The 25,789-nt window shown below is 36.3% G+C and overlaps 1 protein-coding gene and 1 long non-coding RNA gene across 2 annotated transcripts; both read left to right on the forward strand.

The window, feature by feature from the left end:
* Positions 1-1,936: 1,936 nt before the first annotated feature.
* LOC308635140 lies at positions 1,937-5,449 on the forward strand. Its single transcript, XR_014019149.1, has 3 exons — positions 1,937-2,036; positions 4,680-4,769; positions 5,267-5,449. It is a non-coding gene; the product is annotated as an uncharacterized lncRNA (long non-coding RNA).
* An 8,787-nt stretch (positions 5,450-14,236) lies between these two features.
* LOC308635048 (ATP-dependent RNA helicase DHX15-like) lies at positions 14,237-25,043 on the forward strand (the record flags this gene model as incomplete). The annotated part of the gene is made up of 3 exons (XM_081269313.1): positions 14,237-14,463; positions 20,511-20,946; positions 24,846-25,043. Exons 1-3 carry the CDS (start codon positions 14,393-14,395, stop codon positions 25,041-25,043), a joined length of 705 nt encoding a protein of 234 aa, XP_081125439.1. The 5' UTR covers positions 14,237-14,392.
* Positions 25,044-25,789: the final 746 nt, after the last annotated feature.

Below are 25,789 nucleotides of genomic sequence, written 5' to 3' on the forward strand. Positions count from 1 at the left end.
GTCAAGGGGTGAGATATTGAAGCAATGGGACTGGAGGACTAACTTGGTTAGGAGAAAGCTATGTTTTTATTCTAGGTTGGAGAAAATAATAAAAAGAATAGAAGTATTTATGATTTCTCATGTCTATCGATAAATAAGTTTTGAGTTGTCTAATAAATTAAATGATTTTATGTGATAACCTTATTTGTTGGTTCACACAAGTAGATCCACATACGCATTTAAAAATACCTAACTATGGGGCTGGGGTTGTAGCTTAGTGGTAGTGTGCTTGCTTAGCATGTGTGAGGTACAGGCACTGGGTTTGATCCTCAGCACCATATAAAAATAAAAGTATCGTGTCTGTTTACAACTAAAAAAAAAATTAAAAAAAAACAACTAACCTTTATTGGCTGTTTTTTTAGAAATGAGCCAGGCACTGTGCTAAGTGCCTAACATTTTCTTATTTAGTTCTCACAATAGCACTCTGAGATGGTACTCTTCCCCATTTTTACCTATTTGAAAGAGGGCTAATACCAAATATTAAGTAACATGCCCCAAAATGAACAATTCACAGATAGAGCTTCACTCTGAAGCCATGATCCTCATCACTGTCCCTTTGTATTTGACTCTAAGACAAGTGTCGGAGAATGCAGAGTATTTTTTGTACTGGCCTGGAGGTTCCCTGTATTATTCTCTTTTGTCTATGTTTGGAAATCTTTATGATAAATTCAAAATGGCTGTCATTTGAATTTTGAACTTTAGGTTTGAATCCCAGCATGAGTACTTACTAGCTGTGAAATCTAAATGTGTCTGACTTTAGCATTCTAAACTTCAGTGTCCTTATTTAAAAATAGGAATAATAGCTGGGTGCAGTGATGCATGCCTATAATCCCAGTGACTGGGAGGCTAAGGCAGGAGGATTCTAAGTTCAAGGCCAGCCTCAGTAATATAACAAAACTGTCTCAAAATAATATATAAAAAGGGCCAATGATGTTCAGTTGTAGGACATTCCTATGCTCAATCTCCTGTGCCGCAAAGAATAAATGTTAATATTTAATAAATATAAATTAATATTAATTAATTTTATGTAATGGTCACATGAAATGAAACTTGTAAGACATTAAATGTATAGTGCCTATTCATTATAAGCAAGTGAGAATTAGTAATTATTAGTGTTTTCTTGGACAGTCTGATCACCATTACTGTTAATTATATCCAAGTTTATTGAGCACTTGGCAAACTAAGCATCGAGTGCTTTATGTGTCTTCTCAATTATCACAACCATCTTGCAAAAACAGATGGTATTCGCCCCACTAAAAACTAAGAAAATTGAGGGGCTGGGGCTGGGGCTTAGTGTTAAAGTGCTTGCCTCGCATGTGTGAGGCACTGGATTTGATCCTCAGCACCACCTAAAAATAAATAAAGATACTGTGTGTTCATCTACAACTAAAAAAATTTTTTTTTTTTTAATACGAAAGTTGATACTAAAAGATACCAGAGAAGTTAAGGTCAAACAGCTGAGTATGTTAGAACTGGGACTTGACTCCTGATTTTTTGTTTTCTTTTGTTTTGTTTTAGTAGTGGTTTTGGTAGTACTAGGGATTGAATCCTGGGCCTTGTGTATGCTAGGTAAGGACTATCTCCCAGACCCTTGAATACTGGTTTCATTTCAGAATATATGTTAATTTATCTGATTTTTTTAATGCTTAGAAAATACAAATTTTATATATCAGGCTTTTATAGTTAAGGTTGTCCACAATCAGTTGACAAAATCTTCACATTAATTTCCAAATATAATTTTATTATACAGCATTATCTATAGCTCCTTTTTTATAAATTGACTGTGACTACTTCAATATACATGTTTTTGTTGTAAGTAGACAATTATTGGTTGCCATTTTAAAGTTATTCTAATAGTTCTTCAGTTCTCATTAGGTGCTTCTTTTGCTATTTTGCAGGTTGATATTGTTGTAGGCAACCCAGGAAGACTAGATGATTTGGTGTCAACTGGAAAGCTGAACTTATCTCAAGTTAGATTCCTGGTCCTGGATGAAGCTGTATGTTGAAATATAGTCATGCTTTCAAAAGAACTTTGCTTATGCTTTTTTAGATAAAATATGTAAAGTGAAAAAACACAATTCAGTCATGAGCTCACTAACTAAAGATAATAATAATTGTTAACAGTTTGGCCTATTTTCATCCATTCTTTATATTGATATAAATACAATTGATACCTTCAATACTCCAGCATATAGGCACAGGCAACTTTCTTGTTAGGATGCCTAAAGCTTAGGAAATAATGCCAAGAGTTAATAAGGAGGATGGCATATTAAAAAACTTCCACATAGCAAACAAAACAATTAGTTATATGAGGAAAAAGTTACAGAATGGGAGATAATCTTTGCTAGCTACTTTGCTGACAGATTATTAATGTCTAGAATATGTAAAGAACTCAAAAACCTTTACACCAAAAAATCAAATAACTCAATTAGTAAATAGAATAGATACGTCTCAAAAGAAGAAATACAAATGGCTTGCAAATATATGAAAAAATGTTCAACATCATTAGCAGTTAGGGAAATGCAAATCAAAACTACACTGAGATTTTATCTCACCATTCAGCATGGTAGTCATCTAGAATACAAGCAATAATAAATGCTGGAGAGATTGTGGAGAAAAAGGAACACTTTTATACTGTTGGTGGGAATGTAAATTTGTATAACTACTTATGTAAGTCAGTATGGAAGCTCCTCAAAAGACTAGTCATGAAACCACCTTGCAACCCAGCTATACCACTCCGTGGTATTTGTCCTAAAGAGTTAAAGTGAACATACTACAGTGATATATGCATACCCATGTTTATAGCAGCACAATTCATAATAGCCAAAACATGGAACCCATCTAGGTGTCCATTAACAGATGAATGCATAAATGAAATAGTATATAAACACAATGGAGTTTTATTCAGCCATAAAGAAGAATGAAAGTATGTCATTTGCAGGAAAATGGATAGAACTAGAGACCATTATGATAAGGGAAATAAACTAAATTCAGCAAGTCAAGGGTTGTATGTTTTCTCTCATATATGGAAGCTAGAGAGGTAAAAGAAAAAGAAAGGTAGGGGTGGATCTCATGAAAATCAAAGGGAGATCAGTAGAGGAAAGAGACCAAGGGGTGAGAAGTGGGGAGGAAAGGGGGAAGTGTTGGGGAACGATATTGGCCCAATTATATTTTTATATTGGGTGCATGTACGATAAGTAACAATTCCATCATTATGTACAACTGTAATGTACCAATAAAATAATGTAGAAAAAGAAAATTCAGAATATTCTATTAGAAAAAAATACAGTTGACGCTTCATATTTGTACATCCTGTGTCCATTAATTCAACTAATTTTGTGTGAAAAATATTTGAAAATACTGAATAGGTATAGACTTTTTTCTTGTCAATATCCCTAAGTAGTATGGTATAATAACTATGTACATGGTATTTACGTTACGTTTGTTGTAAGTAATCTAGAAATGTTTAAAGTACAGGGAGAATTGCATAGGTTCTATGCAAATGCTATGCCATTTTATATAAGGGATTAGCATATCCATGAATTTTGCTATCTGATGGGGGTCCTAGCCAAACACCTGTGGATACTGAGTGATGACTGTATTATTTTCAATAGTTGAAATCAAAATTTAAGGAATTTGGGAATTTTTAATTGTATGAATATTTCATGTCATATTTCATGTCATTATTTATAAAAAAATTGAAGGCTATGTAATGATCTATTATGAAAATACTTCATGGGGCTGGGATTGTGGTAAAGCACTCACCTAGCACACATGAGGCTCTGGTTTTGATCCTCAGCACCACATAAAAATAAGATAAAGGTCATTGTGTACACCTACAACTAAAATAAATATTAAAAAAAAAGAAACTACTTCATGGTTTATTAAACCACTTTCATTACTAATTATGTAGGTAGATTTATTATTTACTTCAACTATTTCTTTGTCATAGTTACAAAATGTGGACCATCTGGAAGAACATAAGTGTATTTGAGGCTTTTGAGGCATTCTTCCAAATTATTTTTAGGATAGCTTGAACTAGTTTTCTAACACTGGGGCTTTGCTTTTTATTTTTATTTTTGCAGTGCTGGAAATTGAACTCAGTGCCCTGAGCATGCCAGGCAAGTGCTCCTACCACTAAGCAATACCCCTAGCCCTGGCTTTTTAATTTTTTATATAAAAGTCATAGTCTTAAGGACATGTGTTAGGAGGTATTAACTCTTGTAGTCATTCTAAAATACTAGACTATGGTTTTGGATTGTTTATTGTAGATTTTCATGTGTAAGTAACAAAGAACTTGAAGTTGAATGTATGAATTGTCTGTAAATATCCAATAAAGATAAGCCAGGTGCAATGATGCATGCCTGTCATTCTAGAGACTCAAGAGGCTAAGGCAGAAGGACTTCACATTTGAAGCCAGCCCCACCAACTTAGACCTTGTGACAGAATATATAGTGCTGGGGGTGTAGCTCAGTGGTAGAGCACCCCTGGATTCAATTGCCAGTACTGCAGACAATAAAAACAATCACTTGAAAAATAAAGGGATATGTATGTATATGGTTTTATTGCCTTTAAATTTGATTTAGAAAAGAAAGGTTTCAGTGTGGATTAAAACTTGTTTTTCTTTGCTTGTCCTGCAGGATGGACTTCTTTCTCAAGGTTATTCTGATTTTATAAATAGAATGCACAGTCAAATTCCTCAGATTACCTCAGATGGAAAAAGACTTCAGGTATGAAATGACTAATACAGTTTTTAAATACATGTAGTCAACTGTTAATGAAAAATCAAAAATTTTTTTTGTTTTAATATTTTCTGATTAACTATTTATAAAACATTTTCTTTGTTATTGGACTAAATAGTATACACAAAGGTAACAGTCTTAAAAGCTGCTTTTAGAAATTTGAGGAAATTTCTTAGATGTTACAGAAGACTACAAGTTCAAAAAACCTTACAGAGCATTTTGGGTTTATTTTCCAGATTATTAGTACTGCTTCTTGTTTTAAGGAGAAATAACTTCAGCTATTGAAAAACAATTGCCTCCTTAGAAATTATTTCAGAAAATATTGCTCTTATTTTTCTCATCTTGTTCCCTTTAGAAGCATTTGAGAGGGAGAGGCTCTTGGGGGAGTAGGATAAATAGTAACCTGTGATTCTTGATTTTTAAAAACTTTTTATATTACTTAGTTTTTCTAAGTCCTTGAGGAATTTGTATTTTCTTATTCTTAGGTGATTGTTTGCTCTGCTACTTTGCATTCTTTTGATGTAAAGAAACTCTCTGAGAAAATAATGCATTTTCCCACATGGGTTGATTTAAAAGGAGAAGATTCTGTTCCAGATACTGTACACCATGTTGTTGTCCCAGTGAATCCCAAAACTGACAGACTCTGGGAAAGGCTAGGAAAAAACCACATTAGAGTAAGTACTTTATAATATTAGTATTTGTGTAGAATAAAGCAACTCATAAATTAGTTAGCCTTGGACTCTTTAGTGCTGCTTAAGCCAATCAGATTTTGTACCAAAGAAAAGAGAAGTTCAAGACATTAAGTGTAAACCTTAGGCCTTTGAAAAGGCACTAAATAAATGATGAAGTAATAAATGTCATCCTTTATATTTCTCTGTATATAAAATTACTTTTGTGGGCTGGGATTGTGGCTCAGCGGTAGAGTGCTCGCCTAGCACGGGTGGGACCCGGGTTCGATCCTCAGCACCACATAAAAAATAAAGACATTGTGTTGTGTTCATCTACACCTAAAAAATAAATATTAAAAAAAAAGAGGTAAGACCTTGGTCTTTCCTCCCATCAGCCATGAATGAGTAGTGTACCTGCATTTGGAGTATTACCCATTGCATGTTAAGTGTGGAATTTTCCACTTGTAGCATTATATCAATATTCAGATTCTGGAACATTTCTGACTTTGAATTTTCATGTTAGGGATGCTCAACCTGTACTAACAACACATAGTATCAACTTTGTGAGAAAAATTATCACTAATAAATATAGGGGTGGTAGTTAAACTGTTCCTTTACTCATCCACTCATTATTAATTACCATTTTGGTTTCATTATACTGATTAATAATTGTTAGATTATTAGTACATTATCTATTCTACCTGTAGATAAATATACAAGGATGGCAGGTCTATACTCAAACAACTTTATGTTCATCAGTGTGAAAAACCAAAAGTGTTCAAAAGCAGCTTGTTGACAGAGTTGCTACTAACTGTTCTGAAGGTGACCCTGAGACAGTTTATGACCTCGCTTGCAGGAGAAGTTAATTGTGAGGGAAGGAAAATGGATTTGCATTCTTATGCTTATTGCCTAAGTCTTCACTAAGCTCTCTACCTCTCCCTGTGCATCAGTTCCATAGAGCTGCTGTAACAAAGCACCATGGACCCAGTTGGCTTAAATAACATGAGGGTATCTGTGAACATTTTGGAGGACAGAAACCATGTTTCCATGAGGGCTCCAGCAAAGCCTCCCTCCTGGTTTCTGGTGGCCCGTGGCAGTCCTCGACCTTCCTTCCTTTCAGCTGTAAGACTCCAGGTCATCACGTGTCCTTCTTACACATGTGTCTCTGTATCCAAATCTTTTCCTTCTTTCTCTTAGAAAGACACCCATCATTAGACATAGGATCCACCAAAATCTATTGTGACCACATCTTAACATCTGCTAAGACTTTGTGTCCAAATAAGGTCACATTGAAAGTATTGAGGATCATGTGTTTAGTGTGTCTTCTTGGGGAAACAGTTCAGCACCATCTCTCTCTCTCTCCTCTCTCCTCTCTCTCTCTCTCCATTCTCCTCTCTCTCTCTCTCTCTCTCTCTCTCTCTCTCTCTCTCTCCTCTCTTCTCTCTCCTCTCCCCTCTTCCCTCTCCTCTCTCCTCTCTTCTCTCTCTGATTGTTGCCTTATTTTTATCTAGTACCAGAGGGACCCTTGAGTTTTCTGGAACTTCTCTGTTTTCAGGCCCCTCTATTGTAGCAAAAGGCTATGGACCAAGTGGTAGGTAAGACTCCATCTGGGAAAGGGCCTGGACAGAGCTGGGCACAGATGGGTTATGTGGTACGATCCAGCCTTCACAGCGTGCTCCCTTGTGCTCTGCTATTCTCTGTGCTGTAAAACCTAAGTGATAGCAATTGTCTTTATTTTTTTTCTGTCTCACTCTCTTTTTCCTAATGAGCTTCCTGATAGCCATTCTGTGATACACCCCTTTTCATGATTGCTGTGCCTCCCCCATTGTCAAACATGGTTGTCTTTCTCTGCCCCCCATACCTCTTATTCATCTCTCTCTATTATATGATATCTCTCTAGCTTAGTACATCATCATTTTATCTCCTCTTTGTTTCCCTTCATTGCCACCCAATCATTGTATGCTTTGTTCTCTCTCTATTATATGATATCTCTCTAGCTTAGTACATCATCATTTTATCTCCTCTTTGTTTCCCTTCATTGCCACCCAATCATTGTATGCTTTGTTTCAACTGCTGAGTGAGGTTGGAGCTGTCAGTAATGCCAAATTCATTTGTAGATTATCTTTCCAGGGTAGACTCACGGGAACTTGCTCCTTTGTCCTCATTATCTGTGGTGCTACCTTATTATTAATGGCACTCTTCATAACTGAGCTAACGGGCCCAAAGAGATAATCTAAGAGGACCAGAGTAAATGATGGGCATTGGTTTTTTAAAAAGCAGATATTTACTTTTCCCTCCAAAGGGGAACATGGAGTTCTTTCACTAGAAAATTTGAATGCACTTTTACTTACCTAGTGCTCTGGGACATGTCTGCTACCTGGAAGAGGTGTCAGTCAAGCTGAGACAGTTTCTGCCTCTCGTATTATAATTATTGTAGAATTTTTCACAATACCCTTGCTCCTTAACATATATTTTTCTATCTCTTTCATGAGAATCCTGGGTTTTTTTTTATACTAGGATTGAACCCAGAAGTGCTTAACCACTAAGCCACATCCCAGCCCTTTTTTATTTATTTATTTATTTTAAATTTTGAGATAGGTCCTTACCAAGTTACTTAGGGCTTTCTTAAGTTGCCTAGGCTAGCTTTGAACTTGCAATCCTCCTGCCTCAGCCTCCAGAGCCATTAGGATTATAGGAATGTACCACTGCACCTAGCTGAAAAGCTTATATATATATATTTTAAAGATTAGCAGGCATAAGATAAATTTCTTAAAGGCATTTAAAATACATTTTGTTGTATTTTAAAACTCTGAACCAGAGGCTTAAATAATGTTCAGAACCTATTTTGCAAGCCTCCCCCTTCTTTACTTTTTGCTCACTTGTTCCAGGAAAGTGTTACTGTTTCCTTTCTCTTAAGAGCCTCAGTTTCTTATTTTTCCTGGCTTTCTTTTTTTTGTTTTTGTTTTTTTGTTTTTTTGGTACCAGAGGTTGAACCCAGGATTGCTTAACCACTGAGCCACATCCCCAGCTGTTTTTACTTTGAGACAGGGTGTCACTAAGTTGTTTAGAGCCTCACTAAGTTCCTGAGGCTGGCTTTGAACTTGTGATCCTCCTGCCTCAGCTTCAGGAGCCACTGGAATTAAAGGCAGATGCCACCACACCTGATGTATCTGGACTTCTTTTAAGGAGTGATTTTGCTACATAGATGCTCTTAGCCATCAATAGAGTCTTCTTTTAAATTTTTTTTTTTTTAGTTGTGGTTGGACACAATAACTTTATTTATTTATTTTCATGTGGTGCTGAGGCTCGAACACAGTGCCTCTCATGTGCTACGTGAGCACACTACTGCTGAGCCACAACCCAAGCCCAATCATAAATAGAGTCTTATTCCCCAGCTTTACATATTATTCACCGTCTTTTGGGGGCATTCTTCACATTTTTCTAAGATTCTCCTGGCTCTTCTGTGCACTTCTTTTATGCCTGTTGGGTGTCCTCTTGTGTGTAATAAAGAAAGATGTGTTTTGTTTTTTTAACCATTGCTCTATTTACCCAATGTAGCCAACTTTTTATTTTTTTAAACAAGGATTAAACCCAATAATGCTTAACCACTGAGCTACATCCCCAGCCCTTTTTATTTAGAGACAGGATTTCACTTTGGAGCTTAGAGCCTGGCTAAGTTGCTGAGACTGGCTTTGGTTCTCCTTCCTCAGCCTTCCCAGCTGGTGGGATTACAGGTTTGTGCCACTGTGCTGGCTGGCAATTCTTTTAGTGACTCTCTTAAAGCAAGTCTCTGCAAAGGCTTTATAGTTTGACTTCAGCAGCAGGACTGTTTTCCACTACCCTGTATTTTCCAAGTCAACTGGACCAGCTTGGTCTCAAGGACTCTGTAATTTCTTCTGTCTACATAATGACTAGCCATGAATTTGCTTGAGTACTGCTAACTCTATCACCAACGGTGTTGAGTGCAGTGTTTTTATAATAACAAGGGAGTGGTAAATCGAGGTTTTCAGAGTCCCACGGACTTGGGGGTGAATCCCCATATTGTCACTGAATGGCTGTGTCACCTTCCTAAGCTGATGAACTACTCTGATGTTTAGATCTTCACCTGTGAGATGAAAATAACAGTTCCTCAGTCATGGGGTATCTGAGAGGATTACAAGTCACTCTTTCTGACTGTGTATGAGGAATGTTCTAGTAACACATGAAATAATTGTACTTGGTTTCTTTCTTAAATGAAGTGAAATGGAAGTCAAATATATTTCATCACAGAAAATAGGCTACAATTATGTTTTATATATCTTCTTATTATCCCTAGAATTCTCTCTGCTTAACATATAGATAGACAATTAGAGACAGCTATTTTAAATTATTGTTAATGGCTGTAAATTATTATTTAAAATATTATTATAGTAAAGAGGAGAGATCCTTAAGAATTATATGTTGAGTATATTAATAACATATATACCAAAGGAAAAATATGTTAAAAAGATAGCATATGCATGCTATTATATGCTATAAAACACTGGTTTACAATTGATAATAGCATATAATTAAAAATTTAAAATAAAATTAAGAAAAATCAAATTAAAACATTTACATTTCTTAAACTCTCAGTCACTAAAGAAAGAAATGGTGGTTAATACATTGTTTAAAGTTTTCTAAAGATATTGAATGTTTTAAAGAAATTTTATCTAGAATCTAATTAAGAAATATCAAATATTTGTGTGTGTATGCATTAGTATTTTTATTATTAGGTCTCGATTGACTGAAAGTAATATGACTTTTTATATATCGGTTCACAATAGGTTAATTTAACAAAGAATTAAACCTACTTAAATTATTTGTACTTTAACAAGTATTCTGACCACTTTTGCAAGCTATAAAATGTACACTATTCCTCTTCTTATTGGATTAGGAATCTGCCCTTACAACCTCATTTAACTTGACTTCCCTGTGGGCCCTTTTTCCAAATTTCTCATTGGACTAGGGTTTCAACATACAAATTTTGGGCGGGGAGGACACCATTTAGTCCATAACACTCCATAGGTACTAATATTCATCCTCTTTTAAAAAACATTCATTCAACCAAGGGTTCTCAAAACTTCAAATTAAAGGTGTAAGAAACATAAATTGACAGTTGAAATTTGCCGCAGTCCGGCTGTAGCAAAATAACCCGGGGGGTGACAAACAACTTGTGTACATTGATACAACAGGAGTGGGAGCCGTTTATTGTAGGACAGGAGGGGTATATATACATTCCACACAGCATATCTTAATTAACATAAACTAGATACAGCAGTCAACCAATAAGGAATCTCCACACTTATTGGTTCGCTGGCGTTACTTCACAAACCACTCCCCCTGGCAAAATGCCAGGCGCCATCTTGACTTGTTTACAGACCCTAATGGAAATTCATAGACACAAAATATAAATTCAGAAGCTTCTCATGAGTGTAAACAGAATCAAGAATAAAGACAGCAAACTCAGACCCAGAAAGACACACGTCTACAATTATTGGCACAAAATATCAACCATGTATAATAAGTTAAGAGAAATAAAAGAGAAACTATAGATCATAAATAAAGATTTATAGAAGACCAGAAGACTTGAAAAAGAATCAGTGAAACTCTAGAAGTAAAAAATGATAATTGAAATTTAAAACTCAATGGATAAGTTAAGGAGCAGATTGAAAAGATTAGTTCAAGAAAGTTTGGAGAGCTGAAGTAGTAAACCAAGGATCCAAAACTTAGCACAGAAAAAAATGAGTGTAAATTGTGATGTGAATTAAAACTAAGAATAAAGTAAAAATGTCTAACATGTTTGTCTAGACTTTAGGAAGGAAATAATAGAGAAAAGGGGATATGGCAATATTTGATGAGATAATATTTGGCAGCTTCAAAAATTGTTGAAAAATATCCATCCCACACAGGAAGTCCAGATAATCAATCAATCAATCAATCAATATCTAAGTTATGAGGTTAAGAATAAGTAGAAATAAAATATTAGACAAAATTGTCATAAAAATTGTGTGATGCAATCAGACATAAAGCGTCTCTATTACTCAGGAAGAAGGTAGATTCATTGATATGCTGCATACTTCATTAAGTATAAAGGTAAAAGCTATAGAATTACTAAAAATGAGCTGTACAAATACAATTATCAAAACAGTGGAGAGAAAATATTAGAATGGGGGAAAGGAACAAACCAAAATAAGGCCCAAAGTTATGGGAATACATATAAAATATCACAAAAGATAAAAGTGAAATATACTTAACAAGAGAAAGATTGCTAGATTTATGAAAAGTAAGTAAATTAATACAGTGCTGTGCTATTTTTAAGATCTGCACCTTAAACTTAAGGACACGGGAAAGTCCAAAGATGACAGCAAGAAGCATGTACAGCAAATACTTACTATCTCTCTACCTTTCCCCTGCCCACAGAAAAGAACAACAAACTGTCGTGGCTATAATAATGACAAATTAGACTCAACAGCAAAAATATATTGCTAGAGAGAAAACTGACTACTTACTGACAAAAGTTTCAATTTCCTAAGAGAACATGATGATTACAAATTTATATCTCTTAAATAACTTTCAAAACTTGGCAGAATTACCCACAGTCATTGATAAACCCATGGAATAAAGTAAAATGTTTAACACATTTCAGTAAATGACAGATTAAACGAAAAAAATAAAATAAACTACCAAAGTCCTAAATGTTATAATGTAAAGACTAACAAGACTGAATTTTTAGAAGTACAAGTAAAAAGCAGTTAGAAAATATCATAAAATGTCTGGGAATTAATCCAACCAAAGATGTGCAGCATCTATGTTACAAATTATAAAATTTTATTGAAAGGCAATAAAAGAAGCCTAAATGTGATTGGATAGGAAAAATCAATTTCACAAACTGACATTTTTATGAATTTGATTTACAGATATAATTCAATTTCAATCAACAGAGATTTTTCTGAAAATTGATAATTTAGGTCTAAAATTTATATGGAAAAAACAGATAAAGAACTGTCATGACAGGTTGGAAGAAGATTGAGATCAGAGACAATAGTCAATGTACTGATAGAATGTTCTATTGTTAATTTTAATGCTGGATTTAAACATGTATGTTTTACCATTTTAGCCCTCAAGTTTATTTTATATACATTTTATGTTCATGTGCTCTATTTAACAATAAATTCTTTTTGGAAATTCATACAGTATAAATTTGAAACTCATTTATTTGTAGAGTCAACAACTAAAAAATAGCATAACTTAGAGGTATACATATAGATTTCTTACTAATAGTTACTTACTTTTGAAAACTAAAATGCATTTTAATATAAAAATAATACATGTCTAATTTAGATTATTTGGAAAATATGAAGAAATGAATAAAAATGTCACTACAACCCAAACCATTCAGCTTGACCACCACGAATATTGCTATATGTCTTCTAGTCATTTTATCCATGAAGATGTGTGTCTGTTTGTGCATTTGTTTGTAAACTTTGATAAAATTATTGTATTATGTATTCATCTTGTGTTGTTTATTTTATTTGCCATTACAAATTAATATTTAATGTGCTTGGAACCTCATAAACTAGATTTTTTTTAAAAAACAAAGGTACAGTGAAAATTATAATTGCTCAAGCAATTCTTTCAAGAAATAGCAATATTTTAGAAAATAAAACTAGAAAACTCAGCAAAGAGGGCTAATATAGCAAGGAAAAATGCCTAATTGTAGGGAATATGTATTTTCAGCTCCCCCTCCCCCACTGAAAAATGGCAGGGGATAAGAGAAGATGCATATCTCATCCATTGGGTTTAGTCTGAATTATAATACTTCCTACTACATATGACACTGAATTTGTTAGTTATTAAACATACTCTACTGTCATGTATATCTTAAAAGAACAAATTAAAAAACTAACAAAAGCTTTTATAAAAAAGGAAAACCAAAATACAGTACAAAGGGTTTTCCTCTGTGCTTCCCTTACAGAGACTGTTCCCAATAGTTTGCATAACAGATGCCATTATTTCAAGTCCTGAGAAAGGGAATATTATATTGAACTTAATAGTATGACCAAACACTTAATACACTATGCTTTCATCTCATTACTAAAATCAGAATTATCTTCAAAGCCAGGGAATCCCCTGAGCAGTGTTCCAAGGGAGAAATTTCTAGCAGGTTGACAAATTCTTCCTTTGAGGTCCATATCTTTTCCTCCAGCTTGCAGAAGAGAATTACAGGCCTTGGGGTGGATCTGGTCCCCAGCAAGTTATTTTATAAATCCTCCAGTGCCAGTACCAATTGAGACTTTTCTACATGCTGTTTTCAGTAGGTGAAGTATATTCCTGTCATCGCCGAACTAGAAAGAGAAGGATGGTATTTGCATTGCCATGTTCCAATTCTGCCTTTGCCACTTATTGGCTGTTTGGTCACCATCAGTTTCTCAGCCTCCTCTGATCTCAGATTTTCCTAAATCTAGGAGATACAGATGGGTAAGCCTTCCTAACTAGGACTGTACTTTTTCAACTTCCCAAATGAGAGGTTGAAATGGAGTGTTAAGGCCACCAGGCGCATCCCCGCCCTAGCAGCGGCTCCGACTGGCTCAAAGCTGGGGGAGGAGGGACAGGGCGGGAGGAGAGGAGCATATTCTGACCAATCCTGTGGCTGGCGGGACCGGAGTTCCCGCCTCTGGGTGGCGTGCGCGTGCATCACGCACGCACGCTCAGCACGCACGCTGCGGAAGCGCGCACGCAGGCCCAGCCCTCGTCGCCACCGCCGCCATTTTAGCTCCTGGTTCCGGCAGCACGGTGTGGGCTGTTGTAGCGGGAGGGGTGGGGGTCCCCAAGAGTTAAGTCGCTGTCCTCCACTGTGCCGATACAGCCGCCAGCTTTTTTCTCCTTTCTTCGTTCTTAACCGCTCGCTCGAAGAGTGCGAAGATGTCCAAGCGGCACCGGTTGGACCTGGGGGAGGATTACCCCTCCGGCAAGAAGCGTGTGGGGACCGATGGGTAAGCCAGGCCTGGGGCGCGAGGCAGCGGCTCGGGCTTTGTTGGGGTCCGGGCGGGGAGCGGGCCACGACCGGCGTGGCCGAGCAGGTCGCGGAGCCCGAGCCTTTGTTTTCTTTGGGGCTCCGTTCAGCGGCCGTCCGGGCGGAGCGGCGCCGGTTCGGCCCGGCAAGGGCGCCGCGGATGTTGGCGGGGCCGGGTCGGGAGGTGGAGAGGCCTGTGGCGGCCACCAGGGCGCCGCCTCCGCCAGGCCCAGCCTGCCAGAGCCACTTTGGATGGAGCGGGAGCGGGGAGCGGAGCGCGGACCTGGTGGCTTCGGCTCCCGACTGAGGCCTGGCGAGGGTGGGGGAGGGCGCGGCGAGCGTTGGCGCCCAAGGGCACCGGGTTCCGGGCCGAGGGCCGGGAGAGGGCCTGGGAAGGGGACGGCGCCGGGCCGCGAGGGCGGGGAGCGCGTGGGTTCTCGTGTGGGCTGCGGCGGGGGTGGCGGGAGTTGAGCGCGGAGTCCGGGGGCAGGGGGAGCGGAGGCCTGCGGGAGGAAGGCACCGGAAGGCTGCCTGGTGGGCCGGGGGCCGCGTTCTGGAGCCTAGGGGCGCAGCGTGGCGGGAGAGCGCGTTCCTCCGTCCATTCAAACACTTCGGAGTAGACGGCAGGCAAACTTCCGTCTGCCGCCCACTCTCCCGCCATCTCCTTTATTTCCTGCTTTGGTGAAGACGGTGCTAGGGCTAGGAGTTGGCAGGCATACTTTTCCCCCCTAAGTTTTTATTTGAAGGAGCTTTTGAAATACGGAGCCTTATTCAAGAAGTGGTTTTCATGCTCATGGCAAAATATCGCCATGTGGAGGTTGAGAAATACAAGATTCATAGGGTTCCGGATTTCTTTTCCTTAGCCATTCTCTAAAGGTACCGAGGAATTTAGCAATTAACTTGAGGAATTGTATCACAGTCATTTTCTGGTCCAGTCAGTGTGTGTTTTCACTCTTGAAGAGCAGAATTCTCTGGGTAATAGGCAAAAAGAAAAACCTCAAACAAAAGTTCGAATGTCCAAATACCTTGCATAATTTCATCAGTTTTCCACGTAATCTTTACTGTCAAGGTGGAGTATAAATCAGAATGGGATGTACTTTTTGATACCTAACGTATATTTAATTGTAAATACAGAAATATTTATGCTGTTTTATTTTTGTAGGTTTTTTAGAAATTATGATATTAGGTATAGTAATCATACAATAACATAATAACATAGCATCTTAGACTGCTCCCTCAAAAAACATGAGCACGTTTAAGCTCTGTCACAGACAACTTTCAAAAGAGTATAATCAACTCCATTCAAGAAATGAGAAATGGAGACTCAAGAAATGAGAAATGCAGACGGGGTGGAGTTAAGTGGATTGTGCAAGTTAACAGTTTTATAGTGGAATCTGGAATGCTGCTTTTTGAATTTCCACTCTCTGACACACAGTCTGATACTGTACTTAGAATCATTACAGCTTGTTTTAGTGACATTTATAATAGGTTGGTAAAGCAGGGAACACTTGGGTCTTGATTTCCTTTCAAGTAAAAATAAAATTGCTTGTCGTTGGCTGAGATGCAGCTAATATCTCCAGTAAGAGGTCAGGTTGGATCAAAGTATACTGGAGAATTGACTCATCAGGTTTATTGTGTATGTGCACCATTTAAAAGGGCTTTCCTTGGGATTAATAGTCTCATGATACACTTAGGTGAATGCTCCAAAACAGATATCCTAAGTGGATTTTTTGGGTCTCTGATTCCCCATAATATTTGAGATTTGCCTGTATTGTGGAGTTCATCCATGAAATAGTGCTTAAGGTCTGGATAAATTCTGGAGGAAGTTTTGAAACTAACTTCTGTGTCATTTGAGTGCTATTTCTCACAGGGCTAGTTTTCTTTAGCAGTGGACTTCTGAAGTTTGTTATGGCTCAAGGCGTGAAATATCAAATTTCCCCCATTTGATAATTTTAAGTAACTTGTTGAATGACCAACAAACCTGTAGTGTTTTTTTTTTGTTGTTGTTGTTGTTGTCGTTGTGTTTTAGTGCTGATAGTTAGGAGGCGTATTTTTTTTTTTTTAAGAGAGAGTGAGAGAGGAGAGAGAGAGAGAGAGAATTTTTTTTTTTTAATATTTATTTTTTAGTTCTCGGCGGACACAACATCTTTGTTGGTATGTGGTGCTGAGGATCGAACCCGGGCCGCACGCATGCCAGGCGAGCGTGCTACCGCTTGAGCCACATCCCCAGCCCTAGGAGGCGTATTTGTTTGAGAGCACAGGCATATCACTTTTGTGAACTCTTTTGTTAAACATGATTGTCCCATTTCTCTAGTACTAAAAAGGGAGGGTCATTTATTTAGTGGGAGATTTCATCCATGTTCTTGCTCGTATACTATATAAGGGTTTATTTACTCCTGGCATGTTTTTGTTTGGGAGCAGGTGGAGAAGTTATAGGTCTCTTACGTATTCTGCCTCTTTCCTTTTTTCCATGACCCTATAGAGTCTTCAGTATAATGTTACTAACAACAAAACAAACCTCTATGAAGTGTGGAAAACACACTAGATGTTGGCTTTTCGATATTTCCTGATCGATACATTGGTTGTTTATTATATACATTGATATAATACAAATAGAGCACATAATGTACACGTGACACTTCCAGACTTTTTACATGTATAAACACATTTTTATGACAGTCCTATATGATAGGTGAAGAAAGTTGCAGAAACAAAACAGAAAAGGCAAATTCCTGGAAATCTTCGGAAAACATTTTGTGATGAACAATTTTGGACAGTCTTGGCATTTTTACTCATGACTATGAAGTATAATATGAATATCAGTAGAATCTCTATTGTGTGCTTTTAGTTTTGCTCAGATGTCAGTAACTATCCTTTTCATTAGCTGTGTAGTACTCCACTTGTAAAGGTATATCATAACTTACCCAGTATCCTGTTCCTTGCTGTTTAGGTGGTTTCCCAGTTGTCATTTTATAGGTTAAAAGTATCATGAACATCCTTATGTATACATATTTGCATACTCATGGGATTGGAAGCTTGTGGAAATAAGATTGCCAGAAAAACTGTGTGTGTTCAAAATATTCTGATTTTGATGACCAGTTTATATCTTCATTTGCAGCATTTTAATACCTATTATCCCTCGTGAATTTTAAATCCCCCCCACCCCCCACCATACCAGGGATTGAACCCAGGGCTGCTTAACCACTGGGCCACTTCCCCAGCCCTTTTTATTTTTTATTTTGAGATAGGGTTTTGCTAAGTTGCAGAGGCTGGCTTTGAACTTGTGATCCTCCTGGCTTAGCCTCCTGAGTCACTGGGATTACAGGCATGTCCCTCCATGCCTGGCTTTAACATGGTAATTCTAACTTTAAAAAAAAAAAAAACTTTAATAATAACCAACATTTACTGGGCATTTTCAGAGTTAGACAACACTTTCTCGTGTTAATTCATTTAATCTTTTCAATACCTCACAAGGCATTAATAGCTGTGTTTTGAGATGAGAAAAGAAATACTGTTATATAGCTACCTTAAGTGCTGAGCCAGAATTGAGCTGAAAAATTGTATAGAATCATACAATTTTTGTGCTTGACAAAAATACATATTTAAAAAACAAAATATGCATAAGTACAAGCCTATACATATTTCTGAAGCAGAGGGTTTAAGTTCCCACTTAACAGACTTAATTTTTATTCTTCCTATCCTATTGAAGATAGATAGCTTGAACCATAAGGCAGTATTTCTAGGTGATTGAATTGTTTTCTACATCTGCCTCTTTCCTTTTTTCCATGACCCTATAAAGTCTTCTCTGTTACTTTCTTACTTTAATCTTACTAATACTTTTCACTATGCAAATTAATAAATTGAGGCTTACGCCTTACCTGTGGTTATACTCCTTTTCTTTCTATACTATGATTGCCTTCATTTCTTGGTCAGCTCCTAATCTTGTGTCTTCAGAATGTATTTGATATTTGCTTCCTGTGTTGTAGAGTTTTTTTTTTTTTTTTTTTTTTTTTTTTTTTTTTTTTTTTTAATGAAGCTATGGATGAAGTTGGTCTCTGAAAACCAATCTTTGTTGGCACAGGACTACAAGAGTATGTAATACATAGTTTACTTCTTCCATAATCCCTCTTCCCCCCAGTTTTGTAACTATTGAATTTTTGGTCCATATCTTAAGTATCTGATATTATGTGAGAAGTACAAGAGGAATTTATTAAACATTTTCTTTTCTCGGTCCTTCTTTTCTCCCCCATGATGGTATGAGTATTAGAAACAATCCTTTTCATTTAGACCAGATGTTCTTAAAGAGTTCACTCTAGTTATGTGTACCATTATCTTTCAGATGGCTACTCTGAATTATTTGTGACTATAGTGCTTCTCACTTGGTGAGCATATTTCTGCTTGCCCAATTGTAAACTATTCCCCATCCACATTTTGGGCTAATATGAATGCTTATTAAATATGTTGAGCACTATGATAAGGTAGAAGGAGGGAAAGAAAGCAGGTAGTTGATAGCATATTTCAAAGATAGGTCAGGACTCTAAAATTTTGAATTGTGAGACTTCATTTTATGGTTAGTCATTTTTCACATTTTCTTTTGGTTTTGAGTAAAACTTTCTAGCTTGTATACCCTATTAATTCTGTAGCATGTGGACATTGAAATGGAAGAAGGAAAAAAATCACCTGTTTAAAACAAGGATTTTCCCCCTTAAGTCTTTTTTTTTTTTTTTAATGGAATAGAATGGCATATTTTTAGAAGGAAAGGATCCGATTTGATTGGTCAGCCTACCATTTCTGTAGATGGACCATTCTGACTCAGTGCTGGGTTTAGTATTTTATCTTTGGTCTGTCAAGAATTTACTATTGCCCCATTGATGTACCATTATGGAGAATGACTGCTCTTTCTCTGCTACTGATACTTACAGCACAGGAAACTTGTACTCATTTGTGTATTGTGAATAAGGAGCAATGACACATTTAGCTTCCTGTTGGTCCTCATTATTTTTAATCTGGGTCCCAACACCCCGTGGCAAGTTTCTTTGCTACAAACTCCTTCTTTGCTATAGGAGTTTGTCTGAAATAAAGTGGATTAGTAAAATGAGCAAGGAAAGATTATTTTATTTCTGTCACCAGGCCCTCAGAGGCCACCAGATACAGCCCTTTGTCTTGCTGCTTGTCAGGTTTCCTCACCTAGATTAGTTAAGGTCATCATCGTATTGGGACAATCTAGTAACTAGAAGTAGATATCATAATTGACTACTTAAAACTGGCCTAAGTTTAATAAAGTGGCTGCCTGCATAATTTTAGCATTTTTTAAACAGCGGTAAAATGATGAAGCTAGTTTTAATTCTGCTTTATTTCATTTGTGGTTGGCCAGTATATGCGGATTTACCTTTTACTTCCAGTGTTTTACTATCCCCAAAGGCTAAATGCAAGAGTAGACACTGAAAGCAAAGGAATAAAAGTGTTTTAGAATTTTCGTTTTTCTTGTAAAGCAGTATACACTTACTGAATAAAATTGAGGAAGTACTGGAAAGTATAATTAAGAAAACAAACTTGCAGATAATCCTCTAATTCATATTTGTATTACTTGTGATACTGTGTGTAACATTGTACTGTGTTCTTTTCATTTAGCATTAGAACTTAAAGCAAAGTGCAGCTTGAAGGAGAATCTAGGAAAGATTGTGGGGCTGTCTTCTTTTGCCCAATTTATTTCTGTCTTCCCCACTCCAGCTGCAGTCTCTGACTTCTGTTGTGGAAATAGGAAGTTTTTTTTTTTTTTTCCTTAGGATGTCTTAACCTTATGTTGAAGTTTGTAGTAAGATAATTTGAGGCATCATCAAGGAAGGAAAAAGTTTATGGTGGAGTGTGGAAAATTCTTGATTGTTATTTCTAATTGTTATGTAATTCATTGAAATTTTACATTAATTTTTTCATTAGGTTAGTGAACATTTGTGCTCATGACTGTAATATTGCCTCGAACATTATGCTTAAAATTTAGAATCTGAATTCTAAAATTTTTGTTCTTAGGAAAGAACGAGATCGAGACCGGGATCGTGAAGATCGGTCTAAAGATCGTGACAGAGAACGTGATAGAGGAGATCGAGAGCGGGAGAGGGAAAAAGAAAAGGAGAAGGAGTTGCAAGCTTCAACCAATGCTATGCTTATCAGTGCTGGATTACCACCTTTGAAAGCTTCCCACTCAGCTCATTCAACCCACTCGGCTCATTCAACACATTCGACACATTCTGCTCATTCAACACACACTGGACATGCAGGACACACATCACTTCCACAGTGCATTAATCCATTCACCAATTTACCCCATACACCTCGATACTATGATATTCTAAAGAAACGACTTCAGCTCCCGGTTTGGGAATACAAGGATAGGTTTACAGATATCCTGGTTAGACATCAGTCATTTGTGCTGGTTGGCGAGACTGGGTCTGGTAAGACAACACAGGTGAGTTACTTTTTCTTTTTTCTTTTTATTATAGTTGTTTGGAACTGAATATTACCTATTCTTTCACAAAGTAGAAGGCATATGTAGTCATCCCTACCTCATGCCAGAACTAATAAGACATCTAGGATATTTTTCAAACATGGATGAGTCATTATTTACTGGGCTTCTGTTAATAGATATGTAGGCTTCACATGGGCAGGTATGTTTGTAGAAATGGAAACTTGGATATCATTTGCAGTTAAAATACATGTAGCCAAATTGCCTTCCCTTCATAAGTAACCTGTCAGTTTACCTTTCCATAAGCAAGTGTGAGAGCATGTTTGGGAATATCACTGGATTGGAGTTTTTACAGATCTAATAGGTGAAAAAAATAAACCTGGGGTAATTTTTAATTTGTGTGTGTGTTTCCCTGAGTGAGGTTAACTATCTTTTTTTAAGTTATATGGACTGCAAGTCAATTTGAGTATTTCATGGAGGCTTTTCGAAAACTACTACAGCAACCAAAATAGAAAAGCTTTTATTGAAGACTGAACTTTAGTGAGAACTATTTTCAAGTGAAGGAAAACTTAGTGCTGATGTTAGGAAAAGAAACTGTAGCCTTTTTTTTAATTAAACAAAATTTAAAAAGTTTTAGAAACGTGCAAGTCTATAACTCTTAATTATGCTAATCTATTTCATTAAGTCCCATGTTTTTAAATTTGCAAATATTTCAATGAAATGGACACATGTGCATTCAGATACATTGGAAATAATGTAATACTAATTAATCATATCACTATACTAATTAAATGCTACATACTATATTTTTTATAGATGTTTTACATCTAATACAATAGGACAAAATGGAGCATTGTCGGAGTATTTTAAATAATTATATCAACTGTTTTACTGGTTTGCAGAATATTAACACACCTTTTAATTAATCAGGCATTGTGTACTTTACATGTATTATATCATTTTAAGTTTATATACAACTCTGCAGGGAAAGTAATCACATTTTATGGAGGACCAGAATGCGGCTTAGATTAATGAGAGAACTCTGGTTTAGTGGGCTGCTCTGGGTTAAATAGTTTCTGGATTTAGGTAAGTTCAGCATTAACAGTTTTGTCCCTTTTCAATAACCAGTTATATTTATTTCATACTGCTGTTCTGTGGTCTGATGTGGTTCAGAGGAGTTTTTATTAGTAGTTAGTGTGGATAATTTAATCGATTCAAGGCACAAGAGGCTTGTGATGATTTGGATTACACATGCTTTCAGGGGTTACTTTATGTGAATATTGAAGACTGCAGGGAATTTTGGGGATGTGAAAGGGAAACTAGAAAGTTAAATCAGTAAATTTCATCCAAATGCTTTTTAGTATAGTTATCAAACTTGGACACAAACCTAATAAAGAGTACTTAGCAGTTGTTTTGGTTATCCCTGCCTATCAGAAAATGAAATCAAACATAATTTGAAATAATGACTTTAACTTTTGAAAGAGCCATAGAAAAGACATTTTGCATTGCGCTTGGTGTGCACATACTATGCCTATATTTGAGAAATTAAAGCTAGTTCAGTCAGGAAAAACATGAGTGAGGGTACAAGTTTAGAGAAGGGAACACTGCACACTTTGACTAGTGTGAAGGGTTGGTGGGGTAGGTGAGACTGGAGCCCTAGGTTGAGCCTTACTACCTCTTGCCATAGGTAAGGAAGCCATCAGAGTTTTTAATTGGAGGGGAGTGACACAAATTTTTATTAAAAATGTTCAGTCATGAAAGACCATATAGGAGATCCTAACAAGTTTTGACTTTGTGTGCAAGGTTAGTGGGAATGAGGAACAAAGAATGGAGTCTGTTTTTTACTGCCACTGAATAGGAGACATGGGAAGAATTAAAAGAACTTGAAGGAAGGTGAGAAATGGTTTTGCTTTGAACTTGATGAATTTGAGATACCAATAAAATATTCATTATTCAGAAGGAGATGTGACTACCAGTTTTGGGGGTAGGAGCTAGAGTTATAGGATTGACTTTGTTCTGTTGCATGCAATGTTGGAATTTAAGAGAATAGAAAAGGCTACTCAGGACAATATATAAAACAAGGATTAGGTTTTGGGAAAATAGCCTCAAGTGGAGGAAGGAAGAGCAGAGCAGATGCCTACTTTGAGCAGACCAGTCGCCCACATCTTTCAGGATATGCATCCCTTCCAAATTATATTTCCTTAGAAAGTTTGAGTAGATGCCTTATCGTAAGCTGTTTTGGGAACCCTTAAAAATCTCTGAAACCCTTTCCAGGGTCCAAGAATTTCTTAGTATTTTTCATACAAAACAAAATATTGCAAAATATTGTAGAGACAGAATTGAGGTTTCTTCCAATAAGCTAGACATGAGAGATATGTAAAAATAATAAAATGTGCTCTACTAGCCAAGTATTATTTTATTTGAAAAATATACATTTTCAAAATAGAAGATAGGTTGTTACTAGTAATTAGTAAACAATTTAGCTGCTTTTCAGTTTTAACTTCCAAATACAATAAATGTATTAATTGTTTGGTATCCTCATTTATTTTAACAGTATAAGGAGTTCTAAAAGAGAACTGCTAAATTAACCGAAACTATATATTTTTAAATTATCAATTTCACTGGAGTGAAATTTTTAAAAATGTGAATAATCTTGCCTTAAGAATTACGAATTAATTTTAAGTATTTTTAATTTGTAAGTCAGTACTTTTTGAGGATTGGTAAAATGAGGGTAGATAATTAAAACCTCATAAGAAGACCACTTAACATGGGTCTGTTTATTTGCAATACCAGGAAGACTCTGCTATTTTAGTGAAGTATTTTGTTCATTTAAAACCATGTAAAAATATTATTATGTTCTCTGAGAAGCAACATAATCATCTTTCATTTGTTTCTCCAGTTACAAGTTATTTCCAAATTAAAAAGTAACCTAACTAAAATGTAATAATAATGCAATAATCAATACTAGTTATCAGATGTCATTGTACACATGGTGTACCCAAAAACCCCTTGTTTTTTCTATAGCATTAGCACCTGATAGGCTTTTGGAAGCTTTGGTGAAGACAAATCATGTCCTTGTAGCAGTAGATTCCAGTTTTATGGGATGGTCATTTGCTTTTTTCCCATGGTTCTTTTACAGTTAAGTCAGTCGAGAAGAACCATAAAATGAGAGAATCTATGAGTGTGTGGATAATTAGGAAGGAAATATGCTGTCATCCTGACAACCATCTTGTGGTTGAGATTTTCTCTTTCCCCTTTTCCCTTGATTGACCTTTCTCAGCGAAGCGCTATTGCTGTAAGCCATATTGAATTTGAGACTGGTAATTACTTTAAAGATGGTACCTAAAGTGTTGCCACTGTGCATAACATTCCTGAAAGATGGATTGGAGTACTAGTAGGTGCTAGGATTTGGCTTCTGCTGGCTTACAGAATTTGAATTGAATTAAAAGATACTTGTGCAACAAGGGAATATTTTCTACTTGTATCTGCATATTGTAACTCATTGTATGAATTTTGATGCTGTACTTATTGGAAATTAACATTTTTGTTATTAAGTAGAATTTGTTTCAAGTAGGATTTTTTTCATTGGGTAGACAAATAGTTAATGATGGGACCACTTAAACACTGGTGAGCATACCAAGCAAAGCTTATGTGGACCTAGCGCACAGAATGTAATCACATCACATCCTTGTTACACATGACCTCTTTTTGGATATTTTTCTATCTAAATTATATATGTTAAAGGAGTTATGATATGTTAAGTTTTTGTTATAAATAATTCTCTGTCACTTGCCTAATTGAATTTTATTTTAAATTATTGGAATGAGATAAAAGTGCTTTATATTAAACATAGTTGATATGCGGCAGAATAGAATTAATTTAAATGTGAAATTATTTGATAGATTCCACAGTGGTGTGTGGAGTATATGCGATCATTACCGGGACCCAAGAGAGGAGTTGCCTGTACCCAACCCAGGAGAGTGGCTGCAATGAGCATGGCTCAGAGAGTTGCTGATGAGATGGATGTGATGTTGGGCCAGGAAGTTGGTTATTCCATTCGATTTGAAGACTGCAGTAGCGCAAAAACCATCCTTAAGTAAGTACTTTATCTTTAAAAATGGATGCTTTTTCTAATTGTAGCTTTTCCGCCACTTGTTAAGAATTTTGCAAGTGGACACTCAAGTTATAAAAATTTAAAATTTGAATAGTTCGAAGTAGGCCACCTTTGACTTTTCAGGTGACATTTTAATGTGGATTCTTTTTCTTGGTTATAATATATGTTGCTTTTTAGTAGAAATTGAAGTTGGCACATCAGGTTTTAGTTGCTTGAGGTTGTATCTTAAGTGAAAATGTTCCTATAAAATGTGTAGTTTTAGTAGACATGCTCTGAAATATCATTTAAATATGATAGAAATAGAAAAGTAAGATATATCTTAGTGGTCTGGGGATGTAGCAAAGGTAGAGTGCTTGCATGAGGGCGCAAGTTCAACCCCCAGTCTTGCCAAAAAGAAAAAAAAATGGATTTATCTTTGTAGAAGGACAGCTAATGTTAGAAAGAATGATGTGTGAGTAAGATGGGATATGATTTAATTGTAGGCAAGGGACTTTTAATGTTAATTTTGCAGATCTTGATATGCATACATAATGAACTAAAAGGCCAAATCTTGTTTTGTAATGTACTCAGGGCACCTGAAGGTGTGTTGGTTCCTCTTTATAGCTGTGGTACATGTGGTCATACTGGTCTTTTTGAATGTTTTAACTTGACAAAAATGTTTTCTTCATTTTATATAGTTGCCTTCTGCACAAGTGGTATATATTTCCGGATAGTCATTTCTTTAAAAATCTC

The sequence above is a fragment of the Spermophilus citellus genome (assembly GCF_964194105.1).
Source record: "Spermophilus citellus genome assembly, chromosome: 16".
Classification (NCBI taxonomy): Eukaryota; Metazoa; Chordata; class Mammalia; order Rodentia; family Sciuridae; genus Spermophilus; species Spermophilus citellus.